We start from the raw sequence: 15172 nt of genomic DNA, 5'->3' as shown, positions 1-15172 counted from the left end.
TTGAACTCTAGCCAAGGAGAACACCACCTAGAGGCTTACCAACTGGTCTAGCAACCGTAGATAGTGACATGCAATTTCAATCCTATATTTTCTTATACCTATGTTTTGGATATCTTGCCTTCCAAAGAGGCATGCAGAGTGAATAGTGTCAGGAGATCGAGTGAGTTCTCACCGAGTCCTGCCCTACGCGACGGGGCACAGAAGTCGGAGCTAGACACCTTGGAACATTGAAACATGGTATCATTCCATGTTTGAAACTTCATTCTCAAACGTGAAATGGAACAATGTGGTATATCGTTCTAAATGCAGGCTGGAAGTCGAGTAGTCGACCTAGGCCCAGTTTAGATCCGAAAAATTTGGCAAAATGAGTACTGTAGCGTTTTCGTTGTTATTTGACAATTAGTGTCCAATCATAGTCTAATTAGGCTTAAAAGATTCGTCTCGTGGTCGTCTAAACTGTGTAATTAGTTTTATTTTTTATTTATATTTAATACTTCATGCATGCGTCCAAAAATTCGATGTGACGAAAAATCTTAAAAAATTTGACATTTTAGGAGGTAACTAAACAGGCCCCTAGATCAAATGCATGAAGGAGAGAAAACCGCACTAGGAGTCCAGGACGCTCGCATTAGTGCAATTACTCATCCTCACTGTACACATTGGATTCTATGCCATGTACAATTGGTGGGCCCACACCCACACAACTAGAAGTACTAAATTAAAGTATCTTGCGTGACTAACTATATACAAATAATATTATAATTATGATATCAAATAAATATCATTAGATTTATTATTTTTTTTGAAATGAGGCATTCTCCATTTTCAAATGACTATAAGAGTATCTCCAAGAGTTTTTCTAAAGCTCGGTATCTAAATCATCATTTAAAGAGCCATTTGTATAAAAATCGTTTTATATATCTTTTTATTCTTCAATAATTTTTCAATATCTCGTTTGCACTCTAAAGAGCCATTCTTGTTTTCTATCTTTTGCTACCAAGAAATCCGGAATAAAATAGATGGTTATATTTAGATAACCAATTAAATAAGTTGTTGGAGGGTATTTTTCACTAAAGTCACTCTATTCCTATCAATTAGGAAAGATATAAAGAGTCTCTTGGTGCTCTAACACTGTTAATGAAGTGGGAAACCAATAAAAGACGAGGAAAAAATGTACTTCAAACGATATTTTTCTAATCTCCAAAACACCCTCGGCCCAACCCACCGGCCCCATCCCACCCACAACCATAAGTTCCAAAGTCCAGCTAAAAAAAGGCTTTATATTATTTTTTTACATTGAAAAAAGAAGGCTTTATGTAAGGATATCGTTTTATAAATTATTTTTTGTTTAGAAAATTACGTATATTTTAATGGAACGAACATTTTTTTATAAAAACCATGGAATGATGAAACGAATAATATTTTAGGAGTTTTAAAAACTCCACATGAGATCTATTTTTAATAAAAAAAACGTGGTTATGCATATTTGGTTTGTAAATAAAACTATGTGATCGTAATTCCATAGTTTTGTAAAACTACACCACCTGTGCCACTATTAACAAATAATTTCATTTACCAACACGACACAGTCTTGGTCCAAAAACTCCAATCGAATCGAACTACGTAAGTGACAAATTTTATGTCTCAATGTGTGTTTATATTTTCCGCATGATCATGATCGACACTACTTAATCGTCGGGTCGATTAACACCATACTCGTGTATTTGTGGCGAGATGTCAAATAAAAAACATGTTTGCAAATTATACTGGCAGAGATGCAACGCCTGTGCATGTCTTAATGAGTTTTTCAATGCTTTTACATATATATTTAGTATTCATAACAAAAATCACAATATTATCATAAAAATAGGTTAAAAGATAATTTTTTATGCTGTATAATTGAATTTTTTTTACATCATATCAAAAAATTCACTATTTTGTGTGTGTGTGTGTGGGTGGGTGGGGGGGGGGGGGCACGGACCCTGCTGGCTCCCTGGTTCAGCCACTGAGGGCGACTAGGTCAAGGCGATGCTAGGACGTGGGTGAAAGCAGCAAGAGAAAAGAGAACAACACGTCCATTTCGGGGTTTGAGCTCCGACGGCCATGGCGGGTTGCGGTGATGAGATTTTAAAATTCACGGCTCACCGTTAACGTTTCCTGGGTGAGGCCACGTTGGTTGGTTACCTAGGAGCTTAGAGAAGGCATATGTGCAAGGAATTCGACAGAGGTCGATGGTGGAGGTTGAATTTTTTAAAAGCATGGCAGGCGGTCGCGGCGTTGGGCACACGGTTTTTGTAGCCGAATGGCGAGGCAGGCAACGCTTTGCCCGGGGCTTGCGCTTGCTTCTACGGCACACCGCTTGCCCTTTGTTCAGCAGCAGTGACGGATCCAGGATGAGGGGGGCTGAAGTTGTTATCCTCAAACTCTAGCCTCTCCTCCTCAAAGTAGCTGTGGCAATTTTTTTGAAGGGGCTCTGGGGCTCTAGGGGATCAACGGTGATAGGGGGGCTTAAGCCCCCTTGCCCCACCGCTAGATCTGTCCCTGATTGGCGGAGTGGGGAAACAAAGAAGCTGAATGCTGAGTGAATAGACATTGGGTCACGCAGGGAATGGGTAGATCGAGTGAGTCCTCGTCGAGCCCTGCCCTGCGCGACGGGCGAAGAAGTCGGAACTGAACACCTTGGAACATTGTGAAACATGGTATCATTCCATGACGCTGGCAGGCTGAAACTCAACCTAGATCAAATGCACGAAGGAGAGAAAACTCAACCAGGAGTCCAGGATGCTAGCATCAGTGCAGTTCCTCATCCTCACTGTACACATTAGATTCTATGCCATGTACAATTGGTTGGCACATACCCATGAGAAACATATATAACCAGAATACTAAATTAAATTGTCTTGCTTGACTAACTATATATAAATAGTATCAATATTTATGAATATCAAATAAATATCATTAGATTTATTATTATTTTAAAACGAGGCATTCACCATTTTCATTAATCAGATAGCAGAAATACAACAATTTGAGAGATGTTCACAAAAGCAGAAACATTCATGTATCATATTTGTTATGAAATATATGTTTATATAGTATATCTAATTTGTGTCATAAACGTTACTCCCTCAATCTTAAATTATAAGTCGCTTTGACTTTTTAGGTACATCCATTTTGTTATGCATCTAGATACAACATATGTCTAAATACATAGCAAGTTTTATGATAAAAAAAAAAAGTAAAGCAACTTATAATTTGGAATAGATTGAGTAATATTTTACCTATATATAGTCAAATTTTAGATATTTTTTAACAAAGAAGAATGCACTTAGAATTGCTTTTTTTAAGTGCATTCTTAAGATGGAGGTGCCAAAGGACATCTAGTTCAACTGGTTAGAGCGTCCCGGCGACACTCCTCAGGTTCTGGGTTCGACTCCCCGTTGGAACGAATTTCAGGCAGGGGTTCAGAGGTTTTTTGGACCTGTGTGGGAATTTTTTTTTTAAATGCACGGGATGATCGTACACTCGCAGGTCTTAATATATATGGAGGTAGTAGCAGATAGATCTCGTACGATCGTATCCTGGTTCGTAGAAACGACATCTCGCGCGCGCGCGCGTTCCACCCCGTTGCTCGGTCCCATTTCTTCGGAAGCTACCCTGGCCGTCAAGGCTCAATAGCCCGGCCGGAGCGGCGGAGCCAGCAGCAGCCAGGAGGCAAGGTACGTGAAGTGCGCGCGTCAGGTTTTGTGCTTGTGCCCCTGCACTGGACACCAGGCAACGGTCGACACGTGCCCCAAGGCGGGGTCCGCCCGGCCACCGGCGAGCGAGGCGAGTGAGCCTGACTGCCTCTGCCTGGGTGAGTCCACCACACCCACAACTGCCACGCACAGGCAGGCATGCGTACGCGCGGCCACGGCGTGGGCAGCAGATAGATACTGTCTATCTCCATGATCCCATCCATCCGTCTGTCTCCGTCGCCGTCGCCTCGCGCCCCGCCCCGTCCAAGCAGCCAGGGCACCCACCAGCACCCGGGCCCCAGCCTACAGGGCCGCGCCACGCGCCGGGGACGGTCCACGCTGCAGCAGGCCGGGCGCACGGCAGGAGACGATCAGGCAGGCACGCCCACGTACCACCACCAGGCTCAGCTGGTCGTCCGTGCTTCGCTTGCTGCCAGTGCCGACGGGATGATGACGACAACCTAGCTTGGCCCACCCCTGTGATTCATGGAACTCAAACCGAAGACCTTACGCATCGTTTCACACACCTAGCTTTCCACCGCACCTACACATATATGATCTTGGATAAGATGTTTTCTTTTTTGAACTCATTCGGGGATGACCGTTTTAATCTAGGTTGGTGTTACCAACCAGAACTAAAAGATCTACATTAAAGAGGCTCAAGGTCAAGGCAACCGGGACTAATGTAGATCATTTGCTTCGGGTTGGTATTACAATCGGGACTAAAAGTCCTCTGACGCCCATAAAACATGGATCCGAGACTAATGCTCACGTTAGTCCTAGACCAAACTCTAGCTGGAACTAATGTGTTTAACCAAAGGTCTGTTCTCTGTTAGTGGCTAGCTAATGGTGCGGCGAGGCACTTGCGTCGTGGGCTACTCACGAGTAGTTGACGAAATGGCACTAATCAAACGAAGGTCGAAAATGGAGCCAGGGTAGTGTCGATAGATCGGAGGAAAAAGTTGAATAAGTGTGTGTGTTTGTTAGGTGGAGGAAGAAATTTGTGTTCGCGCTGTACGATTTAATAAGCTAGGTAGAGATATTGCCATTATCTAAAAAAAATATAGATCATATATTGAGAGACTAAAGTTTAGTCGCCCAGTCACATCAAATGTTTGATATCAATTAGGAGGACTGAACATGAGGTAATTATAAAACTAATTGCATAAGCTGTGACTAATTCACGAGACGAATTTATTAAGCCAAATTAATTAATGATTAACATGTGTACTGTAGCATTACATTCACTAACCATGGACTAACTAGGCTTAATAGATTCGTCTCACGAATTAGTCACAACTTATACAATTAGTTTTGTAATTAGTCTATGTTTAATACTCTTAATTAGCATCCAAACATTTGATGTGACATGGACTAAAAAGTTTAGTCACCTGTATCCAAACACCCAGACTAATTAGCTTTATTAAATCCACCTTGAGTATATTTTGATAATATATTTGTCTTATGTGAGAAACCTTGCTATATATAATTTTATCTATTTTTTAGAAAAAGTGATATAGTCTTTTTCTCTAAATTTAGACAAATTTAAATAAGTAGTTTCTCACCAACTAAAACACACCTTACATTTGAAGCATAGGCCGGGAGGACGGGAGTAGTAAAACATGCGAGCATTTGTTTTACACGCATTGCATACACCTAGCTAGCTAGAGGTTTGCCGAACATCTTCACTAATCAGTCGTCGAATTTGCCATGCATGATGAAGAATAGTGTGGCCATGTCTAATAAGATCTCCATAAACATATTAATTACCGTACGTGTATGTGATGCCACTTTTGTAGCGCATATAACACGTACCAGCACAGATCCACCTTGACACGCATTGCACGACAACATCCACACGTAGCTGAATTCCCAAGTCATGTGCCTACTAGCGATACTAGAATATAGATATATGATCCTGCTTGTCCTTGCCATCGCTATTCAAAGATGGGAAATTGGATAAGTTCCACGTACGTCACACTAGCACTAAGATTATGAGTATATTTTATGTTATATAATCATGTTCTCTCCTATAGTAAAGCCTATTAAATTAAAGACGTGATGTCGACTATCAAAACCATCTTTAGTAGGGTGGTGGATCGAGTCGATCGAAATATAGCAGGGACACATATATGTGCATGTATGTACACATTGCACATGCTTCCTGGTGGTAATATTTAGTTGTAGGCATGCCTGTAATAGAAGGCAAAGCAGAAAATATTATATATATATATATATATATATATATATATATATATATATATATATATATATTGAAAAGAGGACAATGCAACAAACCAAAGTACAGATCAGAGTGTAAAGTCGATCGTAACCAGGTAGGGAATAAAGCTAAAGGAAACAGCTAGTCACAAATAAAAATGATACCACAAAAGCCTGCTCAGCCTCGCCCTGAATAAAGCACGTGTCCTGAATAAAGCACGTTAGGTGTCTCACTTCATCTTGGATCTAAGCTCAGGCGTCCTTCTTAATCTTGCCTATGACTCTGCTATGAGCACCTGAGGGTTGCTTTTTTTTAAGATTCGGACGTTTCTTTATTAATTCCTTGTGCACACCTTTCTCCTAAACCAATTAAGCGTACTCCGTCTATTCCCCAAATAAATCAATTCCTTGAATCTGTGCAAGTTAAACTATCTTAAGTTTGACTAGCTTTATAGAAAAGAGAAACAATATCTATGACATAAAATGAGCATATTATGAAAATATATTATGGCTCCATTCGCTTCGCTGAAAAAATAAGCCGAAACACTGTTCTAGCTGATTTGTTGTGAGAGAAAAAATTGTTCTGGCTGAAAAAGATGGATTATAAGAGAAGCGAACATGACCTATATGGTATATATCTAATGATACTAATTTAATGTCATAAATCTTGATGGTTTTTTCTAGAGATTCGGTCAAAGTTTAAAAAGTTTAACTTAAGACAATTTTAAGAATATATTTATTCAGGACAGATGAAGTACGTACAAGTGACCCTTGCTAGTCTATGTTTTGGCACATTAGAAGTACAGTGATTCTTGCATTGATCACTACTTCATCCAAAGAGGGTGTACATTTAGATATAGTGATTGAAAAAAAAAATATTTGACTAGATTTATAGAAAAAAGTACTACCTTGTCCCAAAATGAAGGCAACTCTGATATTGAATTAAGTCAATCTTTCTAAGTTTAACTAAGTTTATATGACTTATTAGGTCAGAGGATTTTGACTAATAAGTTTATCAAGAAATCTTGACTTAGCAATGAAGCTCAAAATCAAACACGCTCTTTTTATAGGGGGGGCGGTGAGTACGGTGTAACGACTTGGCACGCTGCGCGAAGGCATGGACGTGTGTTTGTGGGTGATAAATTTTAGGAGGTGTGTTAACACATACCGCGTTTATATTACATGATAAGCAGACCGGATGAAATTATTTCATGTGAAAAATCTCGGTGTTCTTCATCAAGCTATGTACGTACTTGGCCTGCTCCCTAGCCAAATTAAACCAAATTAAAGTTGAGCCATTCATCACAAGAGGTTTCTCTTGAGGTTACCCGTTAGCTTACCTAGTCCCTATAAGCCATCGACACGTAACCCTACACCCCTACGTCGTCCCGGCCCTATATATGCTGCGCTGCACGGCGTGTGCTCTCTCCCCTTTGCCCTACGCTTGACTCGCAGCAGCGGCACGCGTGACGCGTGCGAGAGGACGACGGCCAGGGTACAGCTGCTGCCATGTGGGCCATCCAAGAGCACACAGGTAGGCCAGGGACCAATCACGTCGCCGCTGGCTGTGTGAGAAAGCAACAGTGATAGGGAGAGAGAAAAGCACAGGAGATCTCTATCGTCGCTCTCTCTCTCTACACAGGCCGATCGATGGACAGGTAGACAGAGACCGGCCGAGGGGGAGAGGAGAGAGAGAGAGAATTTCACCAGACTTGCGCTTGCGAGAGAGAGGAGAGGGAGAGACAGAGAGTCAGGGCCTGTTTGATGTGGAGCCAAGGGGTGGCTCGGCCGGTCAGCCAAGCCGAGGCCAGCCACAGCCTGGTCGAGAGAGTACAAGTGTTCTTGTTGATTTACTGGACCGAATGAGACTGGCTGTGCAGGGACTATATGTTTGTTTTGCATGTACAAGTGGATATGGCTGTGCAGTGACTGCAAGAGTGAGAGAGAGAGGCGCCGCGGCTGGTGACCGGTGGGTGGGAAATTTCCACTTGGGATGGGGATTAGGGTTTGAGGGGGAGCGGTGAGAGTAGCCGCGTCGTGCTTCCCCTAGCTAGTGGGCTGGGGGAGTAGCCCAAGCACGGCCTGCTACCCTGGGTCGGGCCGACACGGGCACGAAGAAGGCCGGGCCAGGCCAAGCTCGGCCCAGGCTAAAAAGGTGGGCTTCGGGCCGAGCCATCGGGCTACGGGCTGCATATACATGTATACTGGGAGCTGGGCCAAGTAAGGGGTGTTTGGTTCCTCCTTCTAAACTTTAGTCGCTGTCCCATCGGATGCTTGGACACATGCATGAAGTATTAAATATAGACCGATTATGAAATTAATTGCACAGTTTACGACTAATTTGTGAGACAAATCTTTTAAGCCTAATTAGTCCATGATTTGACAATGTGGAGCTACAGTAAACATTGCTAATGATGGATTAATTAGGCTTAATAAATTCGTCCCGTGGAGTACCAATGGATTCTATAATTTGTTTTTTTATTATTATCCGAGCATTCTATACGATATATTTACGTGACACCTTCTAAATTTTTGTCACTCTAACCACCTTCTAAATTTTAGTCACTCTAAATACATTCTAAATTTTAGTGACTCTAAACAGGTCGGGTTACAGCTGGAAAGCGCAGGCCACCCCCTTGGCACGCCACCCTTGGCCCTACATCAAACAGGCTCTCAGAGACCGATCTCGAGAGAGCGCCGTAAAAGGCATAGGCAGATATAGGAGGCGTTCGGCTGGCTGGACGGCTCGGCTAGGGCTAGGGCGCGCATTCACACGGACTGTTCACATGAAACAGTGTTCACAGATAGAACCATACTTTTCTCTTACACCAATCAGCTGAAACAGTATTTTGATTGGACGCGTTTGGCGCTGCTCCCGGCGGCTCCGGCTCCTCACCTCGGGTACTGTAGCGATACTGTAGCAAGAGCCCTTTCGAAAATCGAGACGCAAAATGAACTGAAAAGAGGAGAAGCTGGCGAACCCACCGTTTCGAGCTCCGTCTACCGTGCATGAACAGTACCGGTCTGCCCAACACTCCCATAGCAGCTAGGAGCGATGGCCGTACGCGCATATACTAGTAGGACTAGGAGAGGAGCAGCAAATTAAAGGCATATATAGGCAAATAGTAGTAGTTGCGACCCCAGCGATAGAGGAAGCAGTGCTACTGCTACGACTAGTGCTCGTAGCCGCTAGATACAGGGTGACGAGAGAGAGAGAGAGAGAGGGGGGGGGGGGGGGGGGGGGGGAGGAGAGAGGGGATCTTGATCTAGTTCTAGTAGAGTGCTACTCCAGCAGTGAAGCAAGCTGAGCTAGCTGCTAGGAAGAGGGGAGGAGAAGGAAGGAAGGGAATCGAAGAAGCAGCAGCAGCAAGAATCGAAGCAGGATGGGGCGCGGTAAGGTGGAGCTGAAGCGGATCGAGAACAAGATCAGCCGGCAGGTGACGTTCGCCAAGCGCCGGAACGGGTTGCTCAAGAAGGCGTACGAGCTGTCGGTGCTCTGCGACGCCGAGGTCGCCCTCATCATCTTCTCCAGCCGCGGCCGCCTCTTCGAGTTCTCCACCTCCTCATGGTACGTCTGCGTCACCTGCCTTGCTTATTAACCCTACCTCCGTCCTAGCTCCCTTCTTCAAAAGCACACGGTCGCCGCTCCAAGCATCCATCATCGGATCTCCATCTCTAATCTCTACTAGCTCTTCTTGAATCTACAGGACCATCCATGCATGCGTGACATTTTGTGCCAAGAATTTCATGCATGTACGGAGTATGATGCTTGTTTGGAATTTGGTGTTCATCCGTGCCAACCTCAAGTTGTATACATTTCTTTTTTTTCCTTTGTGGATAGGGATATGTCCTGAAATTTCGCAGAAATGATATAATTGGTTTTGAGTTTGACGCTTTTTTTTTGTGGGATTTCATGTGAAGGCTAGCTGTTTTCTTTAGATCTGTCTCTGGCTCACACATGTAGATCATAGCCTCATACATACATAGCTCCTGTATGTATGCTTCTTTTTGCTGTTTGGGGAAATACCGGTTTGGTCATGTTATCATCTCAGCGCGCGCTCTCACCTTTCCTCTTTTGTTTCTAACTTCAGTTAAATAACGTTTGCTATAAAGGGTCAGTCAATAGAAGAGGACAACACAGATGATCTCGATCTCTTCACAATCCGTTTGATCTATCTATCTGTAGGCTGCAGCTCTAACCCTCCTCGTCTCCTTTTTAGCGCATGTCAGCAGGGGGTCATTAGCTTCTTCCTTCTTGCTTCCTAGTGATGTAGTACATCGAAGGAGAGGAGCTTGCACAGCTACCTGCTGGACTGGACCATTCTTTACATATCCAGATCTTGTTGTGAACATGAACACATCTTTTTTTTTCTCATGTGTTTATCATGCAATTTTTCTAGCTGTGTGCGTTATTATTACTGGTGAGTCCCTATTCCCTAATAATTCTTCCCTGTGTTTATTTCTCTTAGCTTGCTTGGATTTCACTGTTCCATTGACACCCAACCTTTCTCTGAGTGGCATGGCATCTCACGTCTGCTAGCTCTAGATTCTACTGTTCCATTGGAGTGTTGAGACCTCTCTCTCTCTCTCTCTACGTCTTGTCAAATGTCTAGGCTCCTCTGTCGTCGTGCAAGCAAGCGGCTGCAGCAGGAGGCAGTTACTGATGAGAGAGAGGCACATGTAGTACTCGTACTAGGTGTGCTGTATCGATTGGCCCGTCAGGAGTTATCCCCATACTGGCGTACTGCATGCACGCCTTTCACTCTTTTAGGCATGCAGGCAAGAGGGGCTATGCAAGGTGCATATGTATCCGGATCATATATGAACATCGTGTCATATCGTATGCAAAACAATATATACTACTCCTATAGTATAATCTGATGGAGAGAGAAAGTACCAATTCTTTTATGTGTGTTAGCTGATGCAGAGAAATCCAATGCAGGCTGACAATGCACATCATGTGTCAGTTTTGTTCCAAAAAGAAGCTGTACTCGGACTGATGATGAATGCGTCGGAGGGAGTTGTAAAAAAAATTACTGATTCCAGTTGTCGAAACTGTATTCAGTCAAGAATCCAATTTTGTATTGAGAGGTGTATGCATGCATGTGTTGGTCCAACCTTGTTCATTTGTCTATTTAAGTATAACTCTGAATATGATGACTAATGAATATATCTTTGCTAATTTCTATATGTGGTTCTGTGCATAATTAATATTTTGCCGTTAGTTAATAGGAGGGGTAAAAATATATAATGTGATGAAGATATATGATTATTAGAGATGATATGCTACTGGTATTAATTTGGTTTTACCTTTCTATTAAATATAAACACAAAGTATTGCATCAAACTTTTTAATTTATTTATATAAGCACATATCAATTGTATCAGTTTGTTGGTGTCTTGTCCTCTTGTTGATCCTCAATGCTTGCTTTCTCAACAGCATGTACAAGACGCTGGAGCGGTACCGCACCTGCAATTTTGCATCCGAAGCATCAGCTCCACTAGAGGCGGAATTAGTAATCTTATTACTGATTTATTTTCGCCACTTTTAGTGCATGTGTATGCATTTCATGTATGAACAGAAGCATGTTTTTTTTATAGGATAAACACATCTTCTAAGAACACATGGCTGGATAATTATTTCTGGAAATATATAAGAGATATGATACCGACAATAAATAATATGAAATAATGTAGGCAGATGTACGTGTGACTGGGTAGATAATGTTTTCACTATTACAAAATAATAAACACTATGTTTTTAAATAAAGTCTTATGAAAGCTTTATGGTTGAGTAATAAACACAAAAGATGATATTACACATTCAACTTTGCTGTGGTATATGTTGTATCTAGGATATTCTATCTAATAAATAATGAAATGCTGGCAAGAGGTACTGATGGACATATAATACTTTCTAATAATTGAGTGTGTATAGTATCTCTAATGTTTATATTTTACGCTTCGATCTTGTGTTTCATGTGCTAGCTACCTGTGTAATATATCAGCATGCACCTTATGCTAGATGCAACCAATCATGACATGCATACCGACTCCACTTTTGGTCAGTGCAAAGTCATGTACATAATTAACATTTTCAAAGTCAAATGTTATATATCTTAATTACTGCCGCCTACAGCTACTAACTCGCCGCCTCCCCACGTTAAGCTGGACTAGTAAGCTAGGTTTTATCTATGTGCGTGCACCAAAATTAGAGACACATTTCTGTATTTAATTAATGGTCACCATTTTTCTCAAACTAATTATTAGACCTGCTTTTCTTGTTCAACAGAATAATTATCAGGAGTACTTGAAGTTAAAGACAAGAGTTGAGTTCTTACAAACAACTCAGAGGTAAGACATTACTTTACAGTCAGTGAGCTATGTTGGTTGGAATTGGAATATATATCTACCACAAGTGCCAGGCTAATTAGGTTTGGTTATCTTAATCTGCAGAAATCTACTTGGTGAGGACTTGGGTCCACTTAACGTGAAGGAGCTAGAGCAACTTGAGAACCAGATTGAGATATCTCTCAAGCATATCCGATCATCAAAGGTAGCCAATGAAAATTGCATACATGCATTTATGCTCAGTACTTCAGTCAAGGTCAAATTTACCAAATTTCTAACCGGCCAGCAGTAAACAATGACATCATAAGATCAAATTTAGCAATTTCCTAACCAGCGACAACATTTACAGAACCAGCAGATGCTCGACCAGCTCTTTGATCTCAAGCGCAAGGTGATCAAATCATTTTCAATATTTTTTGTTTTTCGGTCTCTTCCTAAAAGACTCCCGGAAATACTAACCAACAGTGAGGTTTTGCAGGAACAACAACTGCAAGATGCTAACAAAGACTTAAGAAGGAAGGTAATGCATTGTGAATGATAAGGCTCAGCCTGTGAATACATTTTATTCCTAGTGATGTGTTTGCATATTTTTTTATATATATCTATATATACATGATCACTGTTTTCGCAATTAAATCCTCATTCATGAAACTGAGCTTCATTCTGCATATACAAAATCTGACACAATAAAATTATTCAGGGGAAATAAATCTACACCATTGTATAAACTACAATACACTTAAGATTGGCACGGTTTAAATACGTAGTGTTGCCTGGTGATACTGATGCAATAGTGATGCATACAAAGACACTAAAACCAAAAAACTCCTGTAAATGAATTCCTAACAAAGGAAGGTATATGTTGCTAAAATTTCATAGCTATAGATTTATGAATTTAGACAAGTATTGTTGTTACCTTCTGTACTCCATCTGTCCATCAAGAGAAGTTTTGTATGCTCTCATTTTAAGTCTTCTATTATTGTACCAGATACAAGAAACTAGTGAAGAAAATGTGCTGCGACTGTCTTGCCAGGACATTGGGTGTAGTGGATCTAGTGGGCATGGTGATGAAGCCAACCAAGAACTCCTTCACCTTGCTCTTGATCCTTCCCTGCATATAGGGTGATCATTCTTCACTTGTTTCAAGTACAGAATTTATACACTACCAAATGATTAAAAATTCAGTATATATTTCTTATTTTGAATAAATTATATAGTTTTTTTTTGTTTCTGTATTGTCAGAATAATTCAACAGATCACTACTGAATTGGTAATTCATAGTAAAGCAAACATGGAAATAACTAACCTTACAGTTTCTTAATAGGTGGTAGTATAATTAAAATAAGTTGCCATCGTGCAAAAAATGCTCTTGCATATTATCAGTGGAGTGTTAAAAAGCTGTAGTACCTGCAAAAAAATCCCCTGCAAAATGCTCTTCCATATTATCTGATCCTTTTACCCTCCTATGTAGGTATCAAGCTTACATGGACCACCTGAAAAATGATTAAGTTGCTTCTTTGTGCTCTGTGCTCTAGTGGCCATGGATCTTCTATATATATGTTGGACGTAATGCTTTTGACAAATCCTCTATATTTAACCATATCGGTCCTAGCTTTATGTACTGTATGTACTAAACTAAGAAGTCCTATGACTCTTTTGTTCAAGAAGAATGATCTGATCATGACTTTCTTGTTAAATAACCACCATATCTCATTTTGAATTGATCGTCTACTAAAAAGCAGTGCTTTTGTGAGTACTTAGCAACTAATATGTGATAAGGCTCTCTGATCATGTGATTAATGCCATGTTACGTGTTTATCTTACTAGTGTGAGATTCGTCATAATTTTAATTGATCTGCGTTGTAGAGAAAAAGGGAAAAATGAATCCACCTGATTCAGGCTTTTGTAACATAAAAAAATAGAAATAGTCAACTAGTAATAGAGGCACACAATAACAATGGAACGTATGTGACATGTTTAGAGCACTTATTACGACACATAATATAAATTTCAGAGTTTATATTAAAAAAAATAAATGCTTAATTTGAAGCTTTATTGACATAATAATATGTTCCCGGCCAAGATATATCCAAAAGGCCAATCAGCTATTTATGTGGTACCATACTACTGGAATACAATAGTTTATTCCCCCATCCACCACAATTTTGTTTTTGTGTGCGACCATGCTTATGAACTAGCTTAGTATAACCATTTCCTCTTTTTGCATGAATAGTTTTTTTTCCTTGGCATCAATCTATATATATAAATATATAGGCATCAATGAGAGTACACCGCCATATCATTTCCATATCTCTCTCAGGCATGAGCATACCATGTCACTTCTGGGGCCTAATCAACATCGTGGAATGTGTGTTGTTCTTGTGGACTGGATCAGCATCATTGTCTATTTTGTAATAACCTGGGAATCTGTTCTGTAATAAGCGTGGAAATGTCCATCATCCTGTGTTGTCAAATAAATCACCACACGTATGTCGATGGAAAAGTCATCACACACTACACAGGATTCAGACGTTTTTTTTTTTTTTTGAGAGAACAGGAGGAGCTTGCGCCCCTACTGGTAATTTATTAAGAAAACTAAAACAAACATATGGAAGTTAAGTACAGGAAGGGTTCAAGAGACCCAAAAGGAAATGAAAAAGATAAGATCAATTACATCCTTTGTTCTAGCCATGAACTAATTTTTTGGCTGTATTTTTTCTTCGCTCGAAGAATAAGTAGGCTGAAGACTTCTTTGAAGATAAACTTGCTCCTTTCTGTTGTTGCTTCTTCATTTCTGAAAATGAAATTGTTCCTTGAGGTCCAAATACTCCAGCACAAAATGATAATTATCTCCATGAAGAAAG

General features: G+C 40.9%; 1 protein-coding gene across 2 annotated transcripts; it reads left to right on the top strand.

Moving 5' to 3' along the window:
* The first annotated feature begins 9231 nt into the window (after positions 1-9231).
* LOC136520415 (MADS-box transcription factor 5-like) lies at positions 9232-14000 on the top strand. 2 transcript variants are annotated; one of them, XM_066513917.1, is made up of 8 exons: positions 9232-9525; positions 11398-11473; positions 12250-12311; positions 12414-12513; positions 12658-12699; positions 12787-12828; positions 13297-13430; positions 13780-14000. In XM_066513917.1, the coding sequence occupies exons 1-8, from the start codon at positions 9341-9343 to the stop codon at positions 13814-13816; spliced, it is 678 nt and encodes a 225-aa protein (XP_066370014.1). In that variant the 5' UTR covers positions 9232-9340; the 3' UTR covers positions 13817-14000. The 2 variants fall into 2 exon arrangements, with proteins under 2 accessions (XP_066370014.1, XP_066370015.1); XM_066513918.1 differs by having other exon boundaries at positions 13297-13454.
* The last annotated feature ends 1172 nt before the right edge of the window (positions 14001-15172 follow it).

The sequence above is a fragment of the Miscanthus floridulus genome, chromosome 18 (genome assembly GCF_019320115.1).
Source record: "Miscanthus floridulus cultivar M001 chromosome 18, ASM1932011v1, whole genome shotgun sequence".
In the NCBI taxonomy this organism is placed as follows: Eukaryota; Viridiplantae; Streptophyta; class Magnoliopsida; order Poales; family Poaceae; genus Miscanthus; species Miscanthus floridulus.
This window is presented reverse-complemented; position numbering and strand designations above follow the sequence as displayed.

What these genes read in the sequence shown, in the direction of transcription:
- LOC136520415 (XM_066513917.1), top strand. Translation starts at nt 9,341, where the DNA reads ATGGGGCGCGGTAAGGTGGAGCTGAAGCGGATCGAGAACAAGATCAGC. An exon ending in TCTTTGATCTCAAGCGCAAG is followed by an intron (nt 12,700 to 12,786) that starts GTGATCAAATCA and finishes GAGGTTTTGCAG; the next exon opens with GAACAACAACTGCAAGATGC. An exon ending in GATCCTTCCCTGCATATAGG is followed by an intron (nt 13,431 to 13,779) that starts GTGATCATTCTT and finishes CCTCCTATGTAG; the next exon opens with GTATCAAGCTTACATGGACC.